Raw genomic sequence first — 19,869 nt, 5'->3', positions numbered from 1 at the left:
GGGATCTAGGTAAATATCTTTAAATAAATAAGCTTAAATATGTTTAACTAAAAAAACTAATTAAATGCAATGGAATGCACTTAAATCATTGAGAACGCTACTAAGGGAGAATTTTATTGGCAAGTTCAAATATTTAAGGCATTTTCGAAGTGGGGAAAAAACCAAAATAGGCTGTAACTGCTATCTGTAAATATTATCGGCAATACTCCGTTTTGTTGACGCCGGACTGGTGTGAGTGTCGGAGAGTAATAAGGAGTTCCAAAGGGCTGTTAAAGATGTTCACCAACACATTAAACGTTTATTTGTATTTATCGAACATTCTAAATGGGACATGTGTCTCTCCACCAAAAAAAAAAAAAAAAAAAATTGCCTTCTTAGTTTCTAGAATGGCCCTCCCTTCCTCCAACTGCTTCAGAATCTGCATTTTCATCCTCTCAGTGAGGCCTGCCAGGGGGCACCCTACTCACTCTCTCTGAATGGCCCCCAATTCCCCCGACCCTGCTCTCCGTTAGCTTTTTCCCATAATACTTATCTCTTGTGTTATATAATTATGTTATAATACATGTTATATAAATGTTATATAATTATGTTTATGGCCTATAGTCTCTTCCTACCTCCCAAAAAAATTCCCCAGAGCAATGATCTCTGTTCTGTTCACTGACGAATTTCAAATCCTTTACAACAGGGAGGGCTTGACACACAGCAGGTGCTCAACACACTTCTGTTGAAAGACTGAAGGGGAAACAGGTGTGTTCTCGGCGATTGTCTACTTGCCTTACTGTCATTTTCGCAGATGCCAAGCTACACGACGCTGCCCTCGGCGAGCCTCTCTTTCCTTCCGGAAGAACCGGGAACCCAGGAACCCGCAGTCGAATATGCGCTGCGGCGAGGCCAGAATGCGGTCTGGGCACGTGACAGGTTCAGCCAGGCCTCTCCTCGCAGACGAGTGCGGAGAACTACACTTCCCAGAATCCGTGGGTTCTCGCGTGGACTACATTTCCCAGAGGGGCTAGCGACGGTCCCTGCCCCGCTCCCTCGGACCTGCGTAGGGCGCCGGGCGTTTGCCGCGGGCGTGAGGGGCGTCCCGGCTTCAGGTCCGACCAGGCATCACCCCGGGAGAGGCCCGTCTCGAGGCTGCTGTCCGGCCTGGGCGGTTCCCGAGCCTCCCGCCTGCGGCCCCTGGAAGCCCCGGAGCCCGGGCGAGGTGAGCGGCGGAGCGGCGGCGGGATGCGGGAGGGAGGAGCGGGCCTCGGGAGGACGCAGCGCGGGGCGCAGGCCCGAGGGGCGCGAGCCGGGCCTTTGTGGGCGCCGGCGGGCCGAGGACCCGGCCCCCGGGCTCCGTCCCCAGGCCCCGCCAGCGCTCCCGCGGCCGCGCCCCTGCCCCTGACGCGGCGGGTCGGGCACTTGGCCCGCACCGGCCCGGCCCCTCCTGCTTCCTCCCGACCCGCTCCCGGCGCGCTCCCGGCGCGCTCCCGGCCTGGCCCCGGCCGGCCTTGAATTTGCCCCCTGACGGCAGCGGACGTGAGAAAATGATTTCCTCCCTTTAGCATCGCCACTGCCCTCCCGGGTGACAGGCGTAATGGCCTGTTTTGCACGGAAAGTGAGTTGCCGGCTTCCCCCGGTGGCAGAGCCAGGACGGGAACCCAGGGGCTTTGGTTTCTGTGACAGCAGCCCCCCTCCTTGCCACGGAAGTCGTTACTCTTTCCGAACCAGCTTTCTTTAAAAATTTGGAATTGTTTCTCATCTTTTGCCTTAACACTGTACAAATGGGATCTCCATAAATAAAGCTGAAAAAAATTTTTTCCCTTTCCTCATCTTCATCTGAGAATGTTAATTGACATTGCTGGGGAATGTCCGGAGGGCTTCACCTTTGTTCTCACTCTCATAACAGCGCAACAGTTATTACCCCCATTTTACACAAGAGGAAACTGAGGCTCAATAAAGTAGATGACCTGAAATCAAACTCAGGTATGTCTGGCCTCTAAGTTCATGCTAGTTATCGTCCAGCCGTTCCTCTGGTGCATCTTTCAGAACACAGGGCGGGCCCAGCCCCTGTGTTACCAGAGCTCTTCTGCAGTGTGGTGTTGTGTATTTTTTGGACCTACGAAAAGTGGTGGTTGGTCTTCTGAGGCTGTGGCTAGGACCTGCCTTTGCATATTTGGGCTGCTTTTTTCTAAGACTTTTTCATTCCTTTCCAACAGAGCCGAGCTGCTCTCTTGCCCAGAGTCTTCTCTGCTGTGAGTCCTATATGACATCCTCTTTAACCTAGCCTGCTACCCGTATGTCAGTTCTGGGTGGGCTGGTGTGTAAAATTCAGTGACAACGTTTAAGAATGGAGAGACTATACCAAATGCTACATTAAAAGAAAATTTTAGTTATCCTGTCTCTGCCTTTAATAAAGAATGTGACCTGGAATCTTGACTGCCTTGGACCTTCTGTTCTTTGTCTCTAAAATGAGGACTAAAGGAGCTGGTCTTATCCAGCTACACGTTTTTCCTTTATTGTTCAAATTTGTGCATTTTTCTTCTGTGCTAGTTAGATTATAAGTTCTTTGACAGCAAAGATCATTTCTTGTATTCCTCCTCATGTGTCAATAATTTAAAGCTTTTTCTTACAGTCAAAATATTGCACGAAGACTTGGCAAAAAACTTTAGAGAATAAAATGTACACATATATATGCGTGTACATATATATATGCACAGATGTGTGTATGTATGTGTATTTGAGTGGTTTTTTTTCCATATATGCAAAAAAATAAAATAAAATAACCCTTAACCCCACCATCAGGAGATAATCGCTGTCAGCCATTTGTTACCCATCTCCCAACATCATTTTCTATGTACATACATAATTTTTTTCAAAAATGGGAACAAACTATACATACTGATATGTAACCTGCTTTTTGTACTTAACGTTATTACAAATGTCTTTTTAAGTCAACAGTATTACACTGTCAATTTTAATAATTGCATAGTACTTTGTATTGATGGGACGAAAGATGACATCTGAACCTTAAATATCAGCTAGGTATGGTTTTAAGTACATTGTGTGGAATATTTCATCATTTATTAACATTTGGTAGGTTTTGAGAGGCAATTTTGCAGAGTAGTTAAGAATGGAGTCTCAGACATCAACCTGGAATGGAATCCCAGCACTACCACTGACCAGCTATGTGACTTTAGACAAATTTTTATCCTCTCTGTGACTTTGTTTTCTGTTGTATAAAATGGGGACAATATGAATATCTTCTTCATAAGGGTTGTTGTGAAGAAAAAATAAAGATTTACACAAAAAATTAATGCAAAGCTCTAAGAATAGTACTTGGCCTGAAGAAAGCCAATACATGATAGCGCTTTTAATTTCCATCATTAACCATCCTCAGACTTCACGGAAGACACAGATAGTGCTTTAAGTTATTTAACCTAGCCTCCATCAGTGATTATTCAGGTTGTTTCTACTTTTTTTACTGTTACTAATGCCGTGATAAATGTCCTTTTGTGTGCATTTTTGTGTACTGTTCATTATGAAACATACAGTAATTGGAGAGTTAAAGAATAGGCACATTTTAAAGCTTTTAAAATATGGAAATGAATATATATATATATATATATATGTATATGCATGAATGGGACATTGTGCTGTACACCAGAAATTGACACATTGTAATTGTACTTCAATTAAAAAAAATTAAAGCTCTAAATGTCTGTTATCAAATTGCCATCAGGAAGATTATTCTAGTTAACACTCCCACTAGTGGTCTTAATACCTCCATACATCTCTTGTACAGGTTAACACAAGACTGGTTCATACTTCATGCGACTCAGGGTATGTTTGTCACTTGTCAGTTATTCATTAAACAAATGACCCAGAACCTTCAGAACCTAGAATAATATAGAAGCATTTCATGGGGGCCGTCTTCTCCCCACCGCCGCCTTCTTCAGCCTGAGTGCTGGGCGGCCCTGCTGAGCTGGGGCGGCTTGTCTCTGCAGATGTCAGTGACGTTCGAGGACGTGGCTGTGCTCTTTACGCGGGACGAGTGGAGGAAGCTGGGTCCTTCTCAGAGGAGCTTGTACCAGGACGTGATGCTGGAGAACTACAGTAACCTGCTCTCGCTGGGTAAGGGGGTTTCCCCTGGAAGTCCAGAATTTGGAAACTGGGGTAACTCAGCACCTGCTTCCCTGGATAAAAGCCGTGGGACATCAAAAACTTAAGCTGAGTTTTGCCTTAGCACTGTACAAATCAGATTCCACAAATAAATCTGAAAACCTTTTTACCCCTGATAGACATGGAATTGCCCCGTGGTCAGGAAAATCTATAGAGCTGCAGGTTAGACATTTCCTCATAGTTCAGAAAACATTTTCGCACTGTGAATGTTCTGTGATGTGTTTGCTCATCTCTCTGCAGAGTGTCCCTCCACCCTTTCCTTGGACCCACCACTTGCCTTTCCCAGTTCTCTTTTCCAGCCAGATAAACACTATATAATCCATATTTCAGAGGCAGCCAGCTAGTGTTTTCTCATTTTAAACAAACTACCTGATACATAATCCTTTCCATAGATACCTGTTTACAAATATTACTTTAGTCTGTACATCTAACATTTCCTCTTCTGTGGAAAGCTAATGGTTTCAAGGCTGCGTGTTTATCCTATTTCCCTGACACACAACTACTTAGTACACAGGTATGTCCTACAAGCCCCTCGCCTTTTCCCTAACACACCCCCTCAGTCGTGGGGACACAGCTTGAACACCCCACAGAAGCTCCTTGTATTGTCCTCTGAGTTTCCCCCTCAGATCTCTGATACCTCTTTGTGTCAAAACCAAGTTTGTTGTTGTTTTTATTTTTTTATTTTTTGTTTTCTCTTTTTTGTCTACGAGCAGGGCTCCCGTTTTCCAAACCCAAAGTGATCTCCCTGTTGCAGCAGGGAGAGGACCCCTGGAAGGTGGAGAGAGACAGTCCCGGAGGCGCCTCTCTAGGTGAGTGGGTGGGGACATCTGCGGGGGGAACGTCTGCGGGTGGCCGTCTGGGGGTGAGTGGGGGTGCGGCTTGGGGATGCTGCTCGGGAAAGTTTCTCCAGGTTCGCGGTCCCCAGGAAGCACTGAAGAAGGGAGGCTAAGCTTCCTCTTCTGCTCTGGTAATCACTGCACAGGCGAATCTCTCAGGATCTTTTTTCTTCTCTTTCCTGTTGTTTCAGAGGAGGGCTCAGTTTTCATGTATTCATTCAGCAGTGTATTTGAGGATTCGCAGAGAATCCATTCTGACTCCAGCCCAGCTTCTGTGGGAAAAGAGATGAGGAAGGAAACGAGATTAGACAGGCAGGTGCTTCGGGACATTTCTGAGATGTGAACCCTCTACCGACAAGAGGGAGCAAGTCAAGGATTTTGAATAGGAGAACCCTGTATCCTTGATGTTTTAGAAAAACTGGTCTGAGTCGAAACACTTTAACTGTCCTTCAGTAAAGGCAGAGCTAGAAGCTGAGGTGGGCCCCTGCGCTGGCCCACAGCCCCGCAGTCAGAGAGCAAGAGCGGTGACGTGGGCCGAGCTCCAGGGCACGTGAAGGACTAAAGCAAGTCACGGAGCGTCAGTAAGACGTGTCGCTGTTGATGTGTGAAGAAACTTACCTGGGTGTCTGTACGTGTAGTGTGGCCAGTGCCCAGAGAAGGTCGGGGGCACCTCTGAGCTGGTAACTGGTTACATTTGGAGCGGGGCTGAAAATGGGTGCGATGAAAGGGGACTTCATTTACAGGTAATGTTTGTAACTTTTTCGGAGAGTATGTTCCTGAAGTCCTTATTATGTGATTTGAGTTTAACAAGAATGGTCACTTGGGAAATGTTGTTGGGCTTAGAACCGAAGTGAGGAGGAACTAGGGGTGGGACCCTCGTGGAGATCGCTGCACTACTAGGGCCTGGAGGAAGGCACGTGCAGGGGGTCAGGAGGGAAGAGAAGGGCCCCTTTGTTAAGGGTGCAGGGTGAGTTTGGTGTGGGATGGGTTTCATTTGAGATGTGAGTGAAATACGGGTAGCGGTCGCCGGTGGACAGTTGTAGGAGGTAAATGGGGTTGGAACTCAACAGGGAGGTCAGGGAGCCGGCGGGCAAAGGTGGCGCTTGGAGCCTTGAGCTGAGCAAGTGAGGACAGAGTCCCAGGAGACCTCCCCGTTTATGAGGTGGGTTAAGAAAGAGGAATCTGTGGCTGAGCCTGAGAAGAAGTCACCAGGGGAGAGAAACGGCAGAGGTGGCTGTTGTGGAAGTTGGGAGCTGAGAGCTGTGGAATCGAGGAGGCCTAGGTTCTGGGGAACCCAGGTTGCAACCCTCGCCCCCCGCTTTCCAGTCCCTTAGTAGACGGTGAGTGAGTTCCGTGCTGGGCACTGGCGGTGCAGCCTTGGGCAGAAGGACGCAGGTCCTGCCCTGGCGGAGCTCAGTCGAGGGGCAGACAGGTGTTCATGCGCTCGGCGCACCCAGGGGTGTGGAGTGACGGGGTCTGGTGGGGACCCCGCGGGAGAGCTGCAGGTGCGGTGAGAACGTGGAAGAGGAGGGCCGGTGTCAGCAAAGGCTTCCCCCAGCAAGGACCACTTCTCAGGATGTGGAGAAGCGTTCAGACTCAGGAAAGGGCGTGTGTGAGTCCAGAGAGAGGCAGGCGGCAGGTGGAGACGGAGCAAGGAGGGAGGGACAAGGACCAGATCGCGCTGAGCCTGGAGCCCTGTCACAAGACCTGGTCTGCCTGGGAGCCGGGCACGGCCTCTGAGAGTTGAGGTAGCCTGGCCACAGGCCCAGGCTTATCTTCCGCACGGATCAGCCTGCAGCCCACGTGGAGCCAGTTGGCAGACGTGGGAGGTCTTGTCTGAGGCTGTGGTTGGGTCCAGACGGGTCAGTGTTGGCCCCTCCCCATGCAGGCCCAGCAGAGGCGCTGTGGGACAGGCTGTGTCGATCCCTAAAGCCCCCACACTTTAGGGGAGAGCTTCCTTCCCACTCAAGTTTAGATTTTTTGAGGTGGGAACCACACATGTCTTTCTATCTTGTAACTGTCATTTGGGAGAAATGTTCTAATTTTGTGGGAACTACTGGAAACTTTCACAAAGTAAACAGAGAACACAGGCAGCGGGGAACCAGAGGAGGGTTAGGACGGGCGTCAGTGCCACCGGCAGGTGTGGGCTGAGTCTGGCGCGAATGATCAGAGGGAGGGAAGGAGGGACTGTTCCCGTCCCCTTCGGCTTGGGTGCCTCTGGTGGACGTGGAGTCCCCCTTCCTGAGTGAAGTGTTGGTTGGATTAAACAGAATGGAAAGTATGACTGGAGCCCAGATGTTTCCAGAGACCCCAAGGCCACCTCGTGGTGTGTCGAGTCCTCCTCAGGGCTGAGAACATGTCCCTGAAGGGAAAACTCTGAGTGCAGCAACATGGATGGACTTGGAGGGCATTATGATAAGTGAAACAACTCAGAGAAAAACAAATACTCTGTGGATCGCTTATATGTAGAATCTAAAACATACAACAAACTGGTGAATAAAACAAAAACGAAAGAGACTCACAGACATAAAGAACAAACTAGTGGTTACCACTAGGAAGAGGGAGGGGGGAGAGACAACATATGGGTGGGGAAAAATGGAGTTTATTATGGGATTATATGAAATCATGTGTGTGAAAGTTTTGAAAATGGTAAAAATTATAAAGCACTATAGAATTTAAAGAATCTTTCATTCAATAAAAATAATAAAATTAAAAAAAATGTTGTATATGTAATTTGAGTGCCATATTGAGGATTCACAGGTGAGTGGGAGATGATTTCTGGTCTTAACCCAGTGGGTAGAAGAGGAAACTATATGATGTTAATGAATTTCCTAATAGTGAACCATCCTTGCATCCCTAGAATAACATGTTGGAATCTGTTTGCTGAAAATAATTTTCTTAGAATGTTTGCATTGATATTTATAACTGATACTAGCATGTAGTTTTCTTTCTTTGTGCTGTCATTATCTGGTTTAAGTTGCAATATATTTCCTTTATTAAGGAATTAGGGACTTTTCCTTTATTTTCAATGCACTGGAATAATTTATATGGCACTAGGACTCTCTGGTCCTTCAAAGTTTGATAGAATTTTCCAGTGCCTTTTTTTTTTTTACAGTCTTGCTCTTTAATAACTTTAAATTAATTTAATAAAAAATTAAAATTAATATAATTTAAATTTAAATAAATTTAAATTTTCAATGAAAATTGGTCTGTTTCACACTTTCTAATTCTATTGGAGTCAGTTTTGGTAACCTGTATTTCTCTAAGAAATTATCTGCTTCATATAGGTTTTCATATTTATTTGGATAGAGATACCAATTCTTTTCATTATCGATTCTCATTTTTAATTCTTATTTTCTCCTATAGCTTTTCTTCCATTTACTTAGTTTTTCTAGTGGTGTAAACTGGGAATTTAAATTAAGCTCTCTGTTTTTCCCGTACTCCTGATCATCTTGGTTATTTTTTTCATATTTTTCAGTTCAAAATGGGATTAATCTCTCTGGTGGTCACTTCAGCTCATCTTTAGGCTCTTTGGTAGAATTCCTCCTCTGTCTCTCTAGACTCTTTTTTTTTCAGTCAGCCATTGCTAATCACAGAGCCTTTTCTCTGGGGCAGGGAGGGGTTGGATCTTATGGGACTGCAATCTGGGAATTGTTGCTTTTTCTCTGTCTCTTTTTTAAACAACTATATTGAGATATAATTCACATAGTATAAAATTCATGCTTCTTAAGTGAGTAGTTCAGTGATTTTAAGTATGTTCACAGGGATCTTTAACCATTACCAGTAATTTTAGAGTATTTTCGTCACCAGAAAGGAATCCTATATCAATTAGCATCCCTCCACATTCCTGCCTCCTCCTAACCCCTGGATACTGCTAATCTACTTTCTGTCTCTATGGATTTGACTATTCTGGACATTTCATGTGCATGGAATCATACAGTGTGTAGCTCTTTCTGTCTGGCTTCTTTTACTTAGCATATTTTCAAGATTCAGCCATGTTGTAACATACATCAGTACCTCATTCCTTTTTATGATATGGATATATCACATTTTGTTTATCCATTCATCCATGCATGGCTATTTGAGTTTCCATTTTTGGCTATTATGAATACTACTACTATGAGCATTTGTGTTAAAGTTTTTATGTTGGCATATGTTTCATTTCTCTTGGGTATATACTTAGGATGGGATTGCTGGGTCATATGGTGAGGTGGTTCAACTTTTTAAGCAACTACTGAACTGTTTGCCGGAGCAGTTGTACTGTTTTACATTCCCATCAGCTATGCATGTAGATAGATTCCCGTTTATCCGCTTTCTTGACAAAACATTTTATTGTCCCCTAATTTTTTTATTGTGGTAAAATACAAATAATATAAAATTTACCATTTTAACCATTTATAAATACACACTTTGGTGGCAATAAATACATTCACAGTGTTGTACAACCACTACCACTAGCAATCTGTAGAAATGTTTCAGAATCCATTACTGAAACTCTGTACCCATTAAAAATAATTCCCCATTCACCTCTCCCCCAGCTCCTGGCAGTAAGTGTTCTACTTTCTGTCTCTCTGTATTTGACTATTTTAGGAGCCTTGTAGAACTTGTGTTCATATAACACTTGTCATTTCAACCTGGCTTACTTCACTCAGCATAATGTCCTCAAGATTCGTCCATGTTGTAGCATCTGTCAGCATTTCATTTATTTGTAAAGTTGAATGATACTCCATTATGTGTATATGCCACTTTTTGTTCATCCATTCATCTGTCACCTGACATTTAGGTTGTTTCCTCCTTTTGGCTGTTGTGAATAATGCTGCTATGAACATGGGTGTACAAATGTCTCTTGCTTTCAGTTCTTTTGGGTGTATCTGTAGGAATGGAATTGCTGAATCACGTGGTAATTCTCCACTTAACCTTCTGAAGGACTGCCGTACTGTTTTCCACTGTGGCCACATTATTTTGCTTTGGTTCCAGTTTCTCTACATTCTTGTCAGCATTTGTTATTTTCTGTGTATGTGTGTATGACACACACATATATGTACAAAATAGCCACATTAATGGAAGCGAAGTGGTATGTCGTGGTTTGGGTTTGTGTTTGCTGACTGATCAGTGAGTGATACGCTGAACATCTTTTCACGTGCTTATTGGCCATTGGTATATCTTCTGTAGAGAAATGTCTATTCAAGACCTTTGCCCGTTTTTTAATTGGATTGTTTGTTTTCTTCTTGTTGAGTTGTCATAGTTCTCTATATTTCTGGATACTAACTCTTTATCAGATACATAATTAGCAAATACTTTCTTACAGTCTGTAGGTTGTCATTTTATTCTGCTGATAATTTCCTTTTATGTACAAAAGCTTTTAATTTTGATGAAGTACAATTATTTGTCTATTTTTTCCTTTGTTGCCTGTGCTTTCGGTGTCCCATCCCAGAAACCATTGCTAAATCCAAAGTCATGAAGTTTTTGCCCTGGTTTTTTTTTTTTTTAAGAATTTTAAAGTTTTAGGTCTTACATGTAAGACACGGCTGCGCTGGAGGTAGTTCCTGTGCATAGTGTTAGGTGAAGGGCCAGCTTTATGTTTTTGCCTGTGCATATCGTCTCCCCAGCATCATTTTATGAAAAAGCTGTCTTTCCCCTATTGAATCGTTTTGGCACCCTTGTCAAAAATCATTTGCCCATATATGTGAAGGTTTATTTTCAGACTTCCTAGTCTATTTCTGTTGGCCTTATATGTCCATCTTTATGCCAATACTACAATGCTTCATTTACTATAACTTTCTAGTAAGTTTTGAAATCAGAAAGTGTGAGTACTCCAACTTTGTTCTTTTTCAAGACTATTTTGTCTTTTCAGAGTCCCTTGAGTTTTAGGGCGTGTTTTTCTATTTCTGAAAAAAAAAAAAAAGGCGTTGAAATTTTGATAGGGATTGCATTTAATCTCTAGATCACTGCAGTATTGCCATCTTAACAACATTAAATGTTACAATCCACAAATACCTGATGTCTTTCCATTTACCTAGGTCTTCTTTACTTTTTGCAATGTTTGTAGTTTTCAGTGTACAAATCTTTTACCTCTTCTTTGAGTTAATTCCTAAACACTTTATTCTTTTTGATGCTGTCGTAAATGAAATCCTTTTCTCTGTTTCTGTTTTGGATTGTTCATTGTTAGAGTAGGAAAGAAAGCACAACTGATTTTGTGTGTTGATTTTTCTATCCTGTTACTTTGCTGAATTTGTTTATTAATTCTAACAGGTTTTTGTGGAATCTTTAGGATTTTCTACATAGAAGATTAACGTCATCTGTGACCAAGATCATTTTACTTCTTGTTTTCCAATTTAGATACCTTTTAATTATTTTTCTTGCCTGATGGCTCTGGCTAGAAATTCCAATACTATGTTGAATCGAAGTGATAAAAGTGGGCATCCTTGTCGTGTTCCTGATTTCAGAGGGAAACATTTCAGTCTTTTACCATCAGGTATGATGTTAGCTATGGGTTTTTTAAGGAGAGTATTGTGTTAGGAGAGTTTCCTTCTAGGCTTAGTTAATTGAGTGTTTTTTTTTTTTAATCTTGAGAAGGTGTTAAATTTTGTCACATGCTTTTTCTGCATCAGTTGAGCTGATCATGTGATTTTATATCTTCATTCTGTTAATGTGATGTGTTGCTTTAATTGGTTTTCATATGTTGAACCATTTTTCCAGGGATAAATCTCATTTGGTCATGGTGTGTAGTCATTTTAATATGCTGAATTTCATTTGCTAGTACTTTATTGAGGATTTTTAAATCAATATTCATAAGGAATATTGGTCTTCAGTTTTCTTTTCTTGGAGAGATTTTATCTGGCTTTATTATCAGGGCAATGTTGGCCTCATAGACTAAGTAGGGAAGTATTGCCTTCTCTTTAGTTTCTTGGAAGAGTTTAAGAAGTCTTGGAACTAATTCCTCTTTAATGTTTGGTAGAATTCAACAGTAAAACCATCCGGTTCAGAACTTCTTTTTTATTGTTGTTGGGAGGTTTTGATTACTGATTCAATTGCCTTACTAATAATGTGTCTATTAAGATTGTCTATTTCTTTGTAATTCATTTTGGGCAAATTTTGTTTTTCTAAGAATTTGCTCATATTGTCTAGCTATCTAATTTTTTTTTTTGTCATATGATTGTCCGTACTTTTTCCTTATAATCTTTTTCATTTCTTTGGAATCCATAGTAATGTCACCACTCTCATTTCTGATTTTAGTAATTTGTGTCTTCTTTCTTTTGTTCTTGTCAGTCTCACTAAAGTTTTATCAGTTTTGTAGATCTTTTCAAAGAACTGATTTTGGTTTTGTTGATTTTCTTTATTGTTTTTCTATTCTTATCTTGGCTATTATCTTTATTATTTTTTTCCTTCTGCTAGCTTTGGATTTGGCTTGTTCTTTTTCTAGTTACTTAAGTTGTAAAGTTCTGTTGTTTATTATGTCTTCAAATTTTCTTCCTAGCACTGTTTTCACTACACCCCATATGTTTTGGAAAATTGTGTTTTCCATTTTCATTCCTCTGTAACTAATTTCTGATTTCCCCCTGATTAGACATGGTCTGTAAGATGAAAAAGATTAACCTATTCACTCCTGTTGCAAGAAATTACAGAGGGTAGAATTTAAATTTTGGCTTTTTTATGGAAAAGTTTAAACATACATAAAAGCAGAGAGAATAGTATAATGAACTCTTGTGCATCCATCACCCAATTTCAACAGTTATCAACTTACTGTCATTTTTGTTTCATCTCATCACCATTGGTTCTCTACTGGGAGTGATTTTGTCATTTATTAATGCCTTGAAACATTTTTGATTTTCACAACTTGAGGGAGGGTAGGAGTGGTGGAAAGGGTAGGGGCTAATGCACAGGGCAGCCCTGCACAGCAAAGAATTATCCAGCGCAAAATGTCAGCTGAGGTAGAGAAATCCTGCAGGATTAAAAATCTCCCTTTCTCTCTCTATTAAATCTATTTAATAGATATCTATTAAATATCTTTATATTTTTATAACATTGAATTGATTTATCCAAGAATAGGGTTTTTCCGTTAGTTCAGGTATACTTGAACAACATTCAAGACTGTTGTAAATTTTTCCCCAGATAATCTTTTCATATTTCTCGTGGATTTATTTTCCTAAATCTTTGTGTAAATGAAGGTTATTGATTTACATAAAGTGTGTTAATTTTATATTTTCCTATGTTACTGATCATGTTTTATCATTGATTCTTTTAGGTTCTTCTAGCTATAGTATTATACCATCTGCAAATAGAAGTATTTTTATTTCCTCTTTACTCATCTTTATGCCTCTAATTGATTGTGCTTGTGTAATTGTATTGGATAATACACCTAGTACAGTGTTGAGTAGAAGCAAAAGTAATGGACATCCTTGCCTTGTTCTTGATCATAGTGGAAATGTCTCTAGAGTTTCTTCATTAAATAAGATGCTGGCTTTAGGACTAAAATATATGTACTTTATCTTTTTGAGGAAGTATCCCTCAATTCATGTTTTCTTGAATGTTTTTGTTATCAAACGGTGCTGAATTTTCTTAAGGCTTTCTCACTGTTTCTAGATATACTTATAATTTTTCCCCTTAGGTACATACGTTATAATAATATATTGTGGTAAGTGGTATTCTAAGGGGACTAGATTATTGGAGCTCCGAGTTAGGTAAGAGTGCACAGAGGAGCTGACCCTGGAATTGAATCTGATGGCTGCAGAGAAATTTGGCATGTAGGAAAAGTAGGGAAGACATTCAAGATTAGAAATAATTACACAAATGAGAATAGTGTCATGCAGATGATTTATGAGCCTGTCATAGGCTTTGGGTATTAGACTGCATTTCCCAATTCCTCTAACACCTTCTCTCCCTTCTTTGGTCACTCATACACTATGACCTTCTTTAAATGAGCATCCTTTATTTTATTCACCCGAGTACTTTAGCTCTCATCCATTATTGTTTATACAGTGTTACTTTCCTGTTTTTTTCCTCTTGCTAGTTTCTTTTAGCCAGAAAGCAAGCCCTTATTTCGATTTCATTAGTATTTATTTCTTCGACACATTTAGTCATCATTGGCAATTTCTTTTCTGTTGTTGTTGTTTGTTTGTTTCAGAATGTAAGAGCAGTCCTAAAACCACAAAGTCAACTCAAACTCAAGACTCATTGTTTGGGGGGCTAATAAGGAAAAGACTCAAAAGGGATGAACCCTGGAACTTCATATCAGAAAAACCCTGCATATATGAAGACAAAGTAAAGAAACAGAACAGAAATGAAATTTTACAAGTGATTTCAATCACCCATACAAAAATCCTCGCTGTAGAAAGAAGCCATAAAAATAATGACTTCGGCCAAAATTTCAGCCTGAAATCAGTGTTTGTTAAGCAACAGAGGATTGCTAGAGAAAAATCACTCTCAAAATATGAAATACAAAGAAATAGCTTCAAGCAGAATTCAAATTTACTTAACCAACCAAAAATCAAGACAGCAGAGAAACGCTATAAATGTAATACATGTGAAAAAGCCTTCATTCACAATTCATCCCTTCGTAAACATCAGAAAAACCATACTGGAGAGAAATTATTTATATGTAAAGAATGTTTGAAAGCCTTCAGCCAAAGTTCAGCTCTTATTCAACATCAAAGAACTCATACTGGAGAGAAACCCTATATATGTAAAGAATGTGGGAAAGCCTTCAGCCACAGTGCATCCCTTTGTAAACACCTAAGAACACATACTGTGGAGAAATCCTATAGATGTAAAGAATGTGGTAAATCCTTCAGCCGAAGGTCAGGCCTTTTTGTACATCAGAAAATCCATGCTCGAGAAAATCCTCACAGATACAACCCAGGCAGGAAGGCGTCCAGTTGTGGTACATCCCTTCCTGGATGTCAGAGAATTCATTCCAGGAAGAAGTCCTATTTATGTAACGAATGTGGCAATACCTTTAAGTCCAGCTCATCCCTTCGTTACCATCAGAGAATTCACACTGGAGAGAAACCTTTTAAATGCAGTGAGTGTGGGCGAGCCTTCAGCCAGAGTGCATCTCTCATTCAGCATGAAAGAATTCACACTGGAGAGAAGCCCTATAGATGTAATGAATGTGGAAAAGGCTTCACTTCCATTTCACGGCTTAATAGACACCGAATAATTCATACTGGGGAGAAACTGTATAATTGTAATGAATGTGGTAAAGCCTTAAGTTCCCACTCAACGCTTATTATTCATGAACGAATTCATACTGGAGAGAAACCATGCAAATGTAAAGTGTGTGGGAAAGCCTTCAGACAGAGTTCAGCTCTCATTCAGCATCAGAGGATGCACACTGGAGAAAGACCCTACAAGTGTAACGAGTGTGGGAAAACGTTCCGGTGTAACTCATCCCTCAGTAATCATCAGAGAATTCACACGGGAGAGAAGCCGTATCGATGTTTGGAGTGTGGGATATCTTTCGGCCAAAGTGCAGCTCTTATTCAACATCAGAGGATTCATACGGGAGAGAAACCCTTTGAATGTAAATCATGTGGGAAAACTTTCAGACAAAGCTCGTCACTTATTGCACATCAAAGAATTCATACTGGAGAGAAACCTTATGAGTGTAATGCATGTGGGAAACTCTTCAGCCAAAGGTCATCCCTTACTAATCATTATAAAATTCACATTGAAGAGGACTCCTTGGAAGTAGATTTGCGTGTGTGAATTCCTTAAACCAAAGCTCATTAGTGTACAGTCACCCCTCCGTATCAGTGGGTTCCCCACCCACTGATTCAAATAACCATGAATCAAAAATATTTGGGAAAAAATTCCAGAAAGTTCCAAAAAGCAAAACTTGAATTTTCCATACACCAGCAACTGTTTACATAGCATTTATGTTGTATGAGGTATTATAAGTAACTTAAAGATGATTTAAAGTATATGGGAGGATGTGCATATGTCATATGCAAATTCTACACCATTTTATATACGGAACTTGGTCATCAGATTTTGGTATCTGTGGAGGGTGGGGTCCTGGAATCAGTCCTTCACAGATGCTAAGGGACAGCTATATACATACTTGAGAATGATTTAACAAATGTAATGAAAATAAGAAAAATTCTGTTTTAATTCTCATCAGATATTAAATTCTAAGGATAATATGTAATAAATACGTGAAAAAGTTTCAAACCTGTCAGTCACTTTTTAAAATATTATAAGACAAATAAATCATAATTCCAAGTATTAATTTTGGTCATCTGTAAGATAAAAGGTAAGATTTTTATCTCTCTTTATATGGCATTATACGCTATATGTGATACCTGTAAGCATGAGAAGAATCTGGACACAGGGGTGCTGGATTTTTTATTAGAAAGACACCAGCTGTATAAGCCAGTGGCATATTTATCACCACTAACACGTTAATAGCAATAAGCAGAGTCTTAAAGTATGTGCATTTGTAGAGCAAAGGACCAAATAGTAGATAAGGACAAACTGCAGACTACCTCAGTGCCTGGAACTTGCCTTTTCCTAAACTATTTGCAAACTTCATGCATGGTTTTCATTAAAAAAAAAAAAAAAAGAGCCCCAAACCCCCCAGAAAACTGTTCTCTTCCTCTTTTATTTTTCTAGTTACTTCCAAACTACATTTAACCATCTCCCAATTTTTTTACACAATTTCTAATTTTGTTTTCAGAATTATTTTTTTTGTTGCATTGAAGTTATATTTATTATATAACTATACTTGCTATGTTCTGAACAGCATGTTAGCTAGAAGAAATGCAGTTTGATTAGGAGTTTAATTAGGTAGTCACTTCCAAGTCAAGGCTGTGAATGTTCTTTCAGCGTGCTACAGGAGAAATCTTAAGAACCTATCACCTGTGCCAAAGTCTTAAAAAGGAATCAGTTTCATGAAATAAAAGCATGTTTTCCCCACATGAGGGGTTTTCTAGTTTTTAAAAATCTCAGGCTGCAAAGGAAAAATAAAAGAAGGGGGAAAATTCTAAATCTTTTAAAAACTGGTTTGCTCAGTAAATGTTTGTTTACCACCAGGTCTAAGCCAGGTATTGCTGCAGGCACTGGACATCGTACAGGAGAAAGGAATAGTGAACTGAGGGGCGAAAGGATGGGGCAGAAGGGAATGACAAATGAGGTAAGCGAACTACCATAATGTGCTAAAGTAGTTTTCACAGAAGCAGATGTTACAGTGATACTATGTGATGGAACACAAATGCTGTAGAGATCTTTGCAGGGCATAGAAAGAAGAAATGGACACTAACCAGGGTTGCCTGAAAAGACCAGTGACAGGGCCCCCGAGACAGTGATGCCTGAGCCCTGTTTCGGAAGGGCAACAGGAATTCTCCAGAGAGTGAGATGAATACTTCAAAGAGGGAGCGCATATGCCAAGGGAAAGGTGGGCGGCAGCATGACACGTTTGGAGAACACCTGTTAAGTGATGAGAAGACATGTTGAAACTTGCGAAGAAGGCAGAGGCCAGATCTTGTCATCCTAAATAGCTTGAATTTGATTCTGAAATTTATAGAGCCAATGAACGATTTTATGTAAGGGAAATTGTTCTGGCAAGAAGGTGCAGAGTGAAGTAAGGAGGTTGAAGACGGCTGAACAGACTGAAGCCTAGACATATGGGCTGTTACAGTAATTTGAACAATAAGTAAGGCTCTAAACTCAAGCAGGAACAGTGGAGTGAAGAATATGTGGTAAAATAGGACATGTTGTTTGCAGTCAAATAATTGAGAGACGTAAGTTGAGAAGAAAGGTAGGTTGACTCGCAGATTTCTGCCTGGTTACCTGGATGGATGGTAGTGCTGTGCACTAAGCAGGCAGTACAGGAGGCGAACAAGTCTGACTTTATATGTGTTGAATTGGTCATACAGATCTAAAAGGAAAATAGGAGCCAGAAGACTAGAATTCAGCGTAATTAGAATATATAGTTGGTAGTCAAAACCATGGTACATGAGCTTGGCCAGCAGAGTGTACAGGTTATAATGAGAAGCAAGGATCAAACATTAATAAATAGATAAGGAGTTGGTGAAGGAAAAGAAGAGAGTGGTGTCTCTGAGGCCAAAGGAGAACAGAACCTCAGTGGTGGCAGGTGCCACAAACCACGTACCAGGTAGAGGACGTCAGAATTGGTGGCTAGAACATTGGAGACCTTGGCAAGAGCAATTTCTGTGAATTGGGGTGAACAGAAGAACAGATTATTCTAAGTTAGATGGAAGATGAGAACTCTTAGGCTGTTTGAGACTGTTTCAAGAAGTTTAAGTGAAGGGAAGAAAAGGGTTGTTTGTAGAGGGGAGAAGATGAGTTAGGGAGCATTTCTGTGTTAATAACTGAGGCAATAATGTATGAGCATGAATTAAAGAAGAGATCATTGGGTAGAACATATTTTCTGAGATATGAAAGAATTAGACCATAGAGAGGAACTAACCCTACCTTGAACTGAAGGGGAAAGCCTACAGAAAGGTAAGAAAGCAGGTAAGTTTCTATTTGATTTAGAGGTGAAGGAATTTCTATCTGCTGACTGAATTTTCTGTAAAACAGGAGAAAGATTTCATTTTTTAAAATGTTTGGATCTTTGGGTACTTAAAAATGTTAAATTAATGAGTTTCAGTCTGCTTTGGAGATTTCTGTAGGAAGTCATGACTCTGAGTTCACTCAATACTTTTTCAGGAAGAAAGCTCCACTGTTATCAACTCTATATGTTTGGCATCTGCATTACTTTTTGTCTTTTTAAGAAAAAAATTTGCTGGTAAATTAAAGTTTAAAAAATACTTATTTTAAGAGAGTGATAAACCTGAAAAGAGACTGGAAGGAAATGCAGAAGTACAACTGACGTGTGGAGGCGGACGGGCAGGCATTGACATGGGGAGGGTCTGTGCACGAGCACGGGGGCGTAAGAGGACGTGACGTGCTCACCGTACTGTTGTAAACGGTGTTTTTTAAGCTTCATTTTTTCAGTTACTTGTTACTGAAAGTACATAGAAATACAATTGATTTTTATATATTGATCTTATATCCAGTAACCTTGCTAAATTGACTTTTTCTAACAGTTTGTTAGTCTTTGGTACTTTCTGCAAACACAATGATCATCTATAAATAATAGCCATTTTAGTTTTTCTTTTCTAGTTGTAATACATTAAAATTAAAATTTTAACTTAATACATTAAATTTTTTTCTTACATGATAGTGCTATATAGCACACGCCAGTACAATGTTGACTACAAATGATAATATTCATTTTTCACCACTTAATGTGAGATTGGCTTTAATTTGTGGACATTTGTTACCAGAATAAAAACATCCCCTTGTATTCCCAATGTGCTGTGAGTTTTTATCATAAATGAGAGTAGTATTTTGTCACACTCGTTTTCTGTATTTAATGAGATAATCATATTGTTTTTCTCTTCATACTTTTAAAAGAGAATTATATTGACTGAATTTTTATGCTAACCAGTGTTGCATTCCTGAAATAAGTTCTGCTTGCTCATGATACATCATCATTTATGTGTATATGCTTAGAAGATCAGGTTTCTTCCTTAATAAATAGAAACCTGACGAAGTGACCAAGATTGTGTTCTAAGGGCTCAGAGTAGAATTGTTTATCATCCAAATCTGAAGGATGGATGGAATCGTAATGCCTAGAGAGAGAAAGGGGAGGGCAAGGACAAGAGCACCACGAGAGTGAAAAGCTCAGAGGGAGGGTGAATACAGAAGTGATGGGGTCAGTTTTTCCCTGTTGTTTGGCTAGAGTAGAGTGGGTATTATCTAAGTTTTCCGTCTTGCGAGGGTACCCCTTTCCTGGTCCTTTTGCTAAAGAAATAGGCTTTTGTTGGGGTTTTGTCATTTTTTCTCAGCAGAAAACTTGCAG

The 19,869-nt window shown here is 40.5% G+C and overlaps 1 protein-coding gene across 1 annotated transcript; it reads left to right on the top strand.

The window, feature by feature from the left end:
- The first annotated feature begins 579 nt into the window (after positions 1 to 579).
- Positions 580 to 16,172, top strand: LOC102521197 (zinc finger protein 354B). Its single transcript, XM_032464911.1, has 4 exons — positions 580 to 1,204; positions 3,990 to 4,116; positions 4,878 to 4,973; positions 14,125 to 16,172. The coding sequence occupies exons 1-4, from the start codon at positions 794 to 796 to the stop codon at positions 15,705 to 15,707; spliced, it is 2,217 nt and encodes a 738-aa protein (XP_032320802.1). The 5' UTR covers positions 580 to 793; the 3' UTR covers positions 15,708 to 16,172.
- The last annotated feature ends 3,697 nt before the right edge of the window (positions 16,173 to 19,869 follow it).

This window comes from Camelus ferus, chromosome 22 (genome assembly GCF_009834535.1).
Source record: "Camelus ferus isolate YT-003-E chromosome 22, BCGSAC_Cfer_1.0, whole genome shotgun sequence".
Lineage (NCBI taxonomy): Eukaryota > Metazoa > Chordata > Mammalia > Artiodactyla > Camelidae > Camelus > Camelus ferus.
Note: the sequence above shows the minus strand (reverse complement) of the source record. Positions and strands in the feature narration are given on the sequence as shown.

Bases quoted from the DNA above. Each gene is read 5' to 3' on its own strand.
- LOC102521197 (XM_032464911.1), top strand. From the start codon at position 794: ATGCCAAGCTACACGACGCTGCCCTCGGCGAGCCTCTCTTTCCTTCCG. The intron at 1,205-3,989 runs GTGAGCGGCGGA...TTGTCTCTGCAG, and splicing joins AGCCCCGGAGCCCGGGCGAG to ATGTCAGTGACGTTCGAGGA. The intron at 4,974-14,124 runs GTGAGTGGGTGG...TGTTTGTTTCAG, and splicing joins TCCCGGAGGCGCCTCTCTAG to AATGTAAGAGCAGTCCTAAA.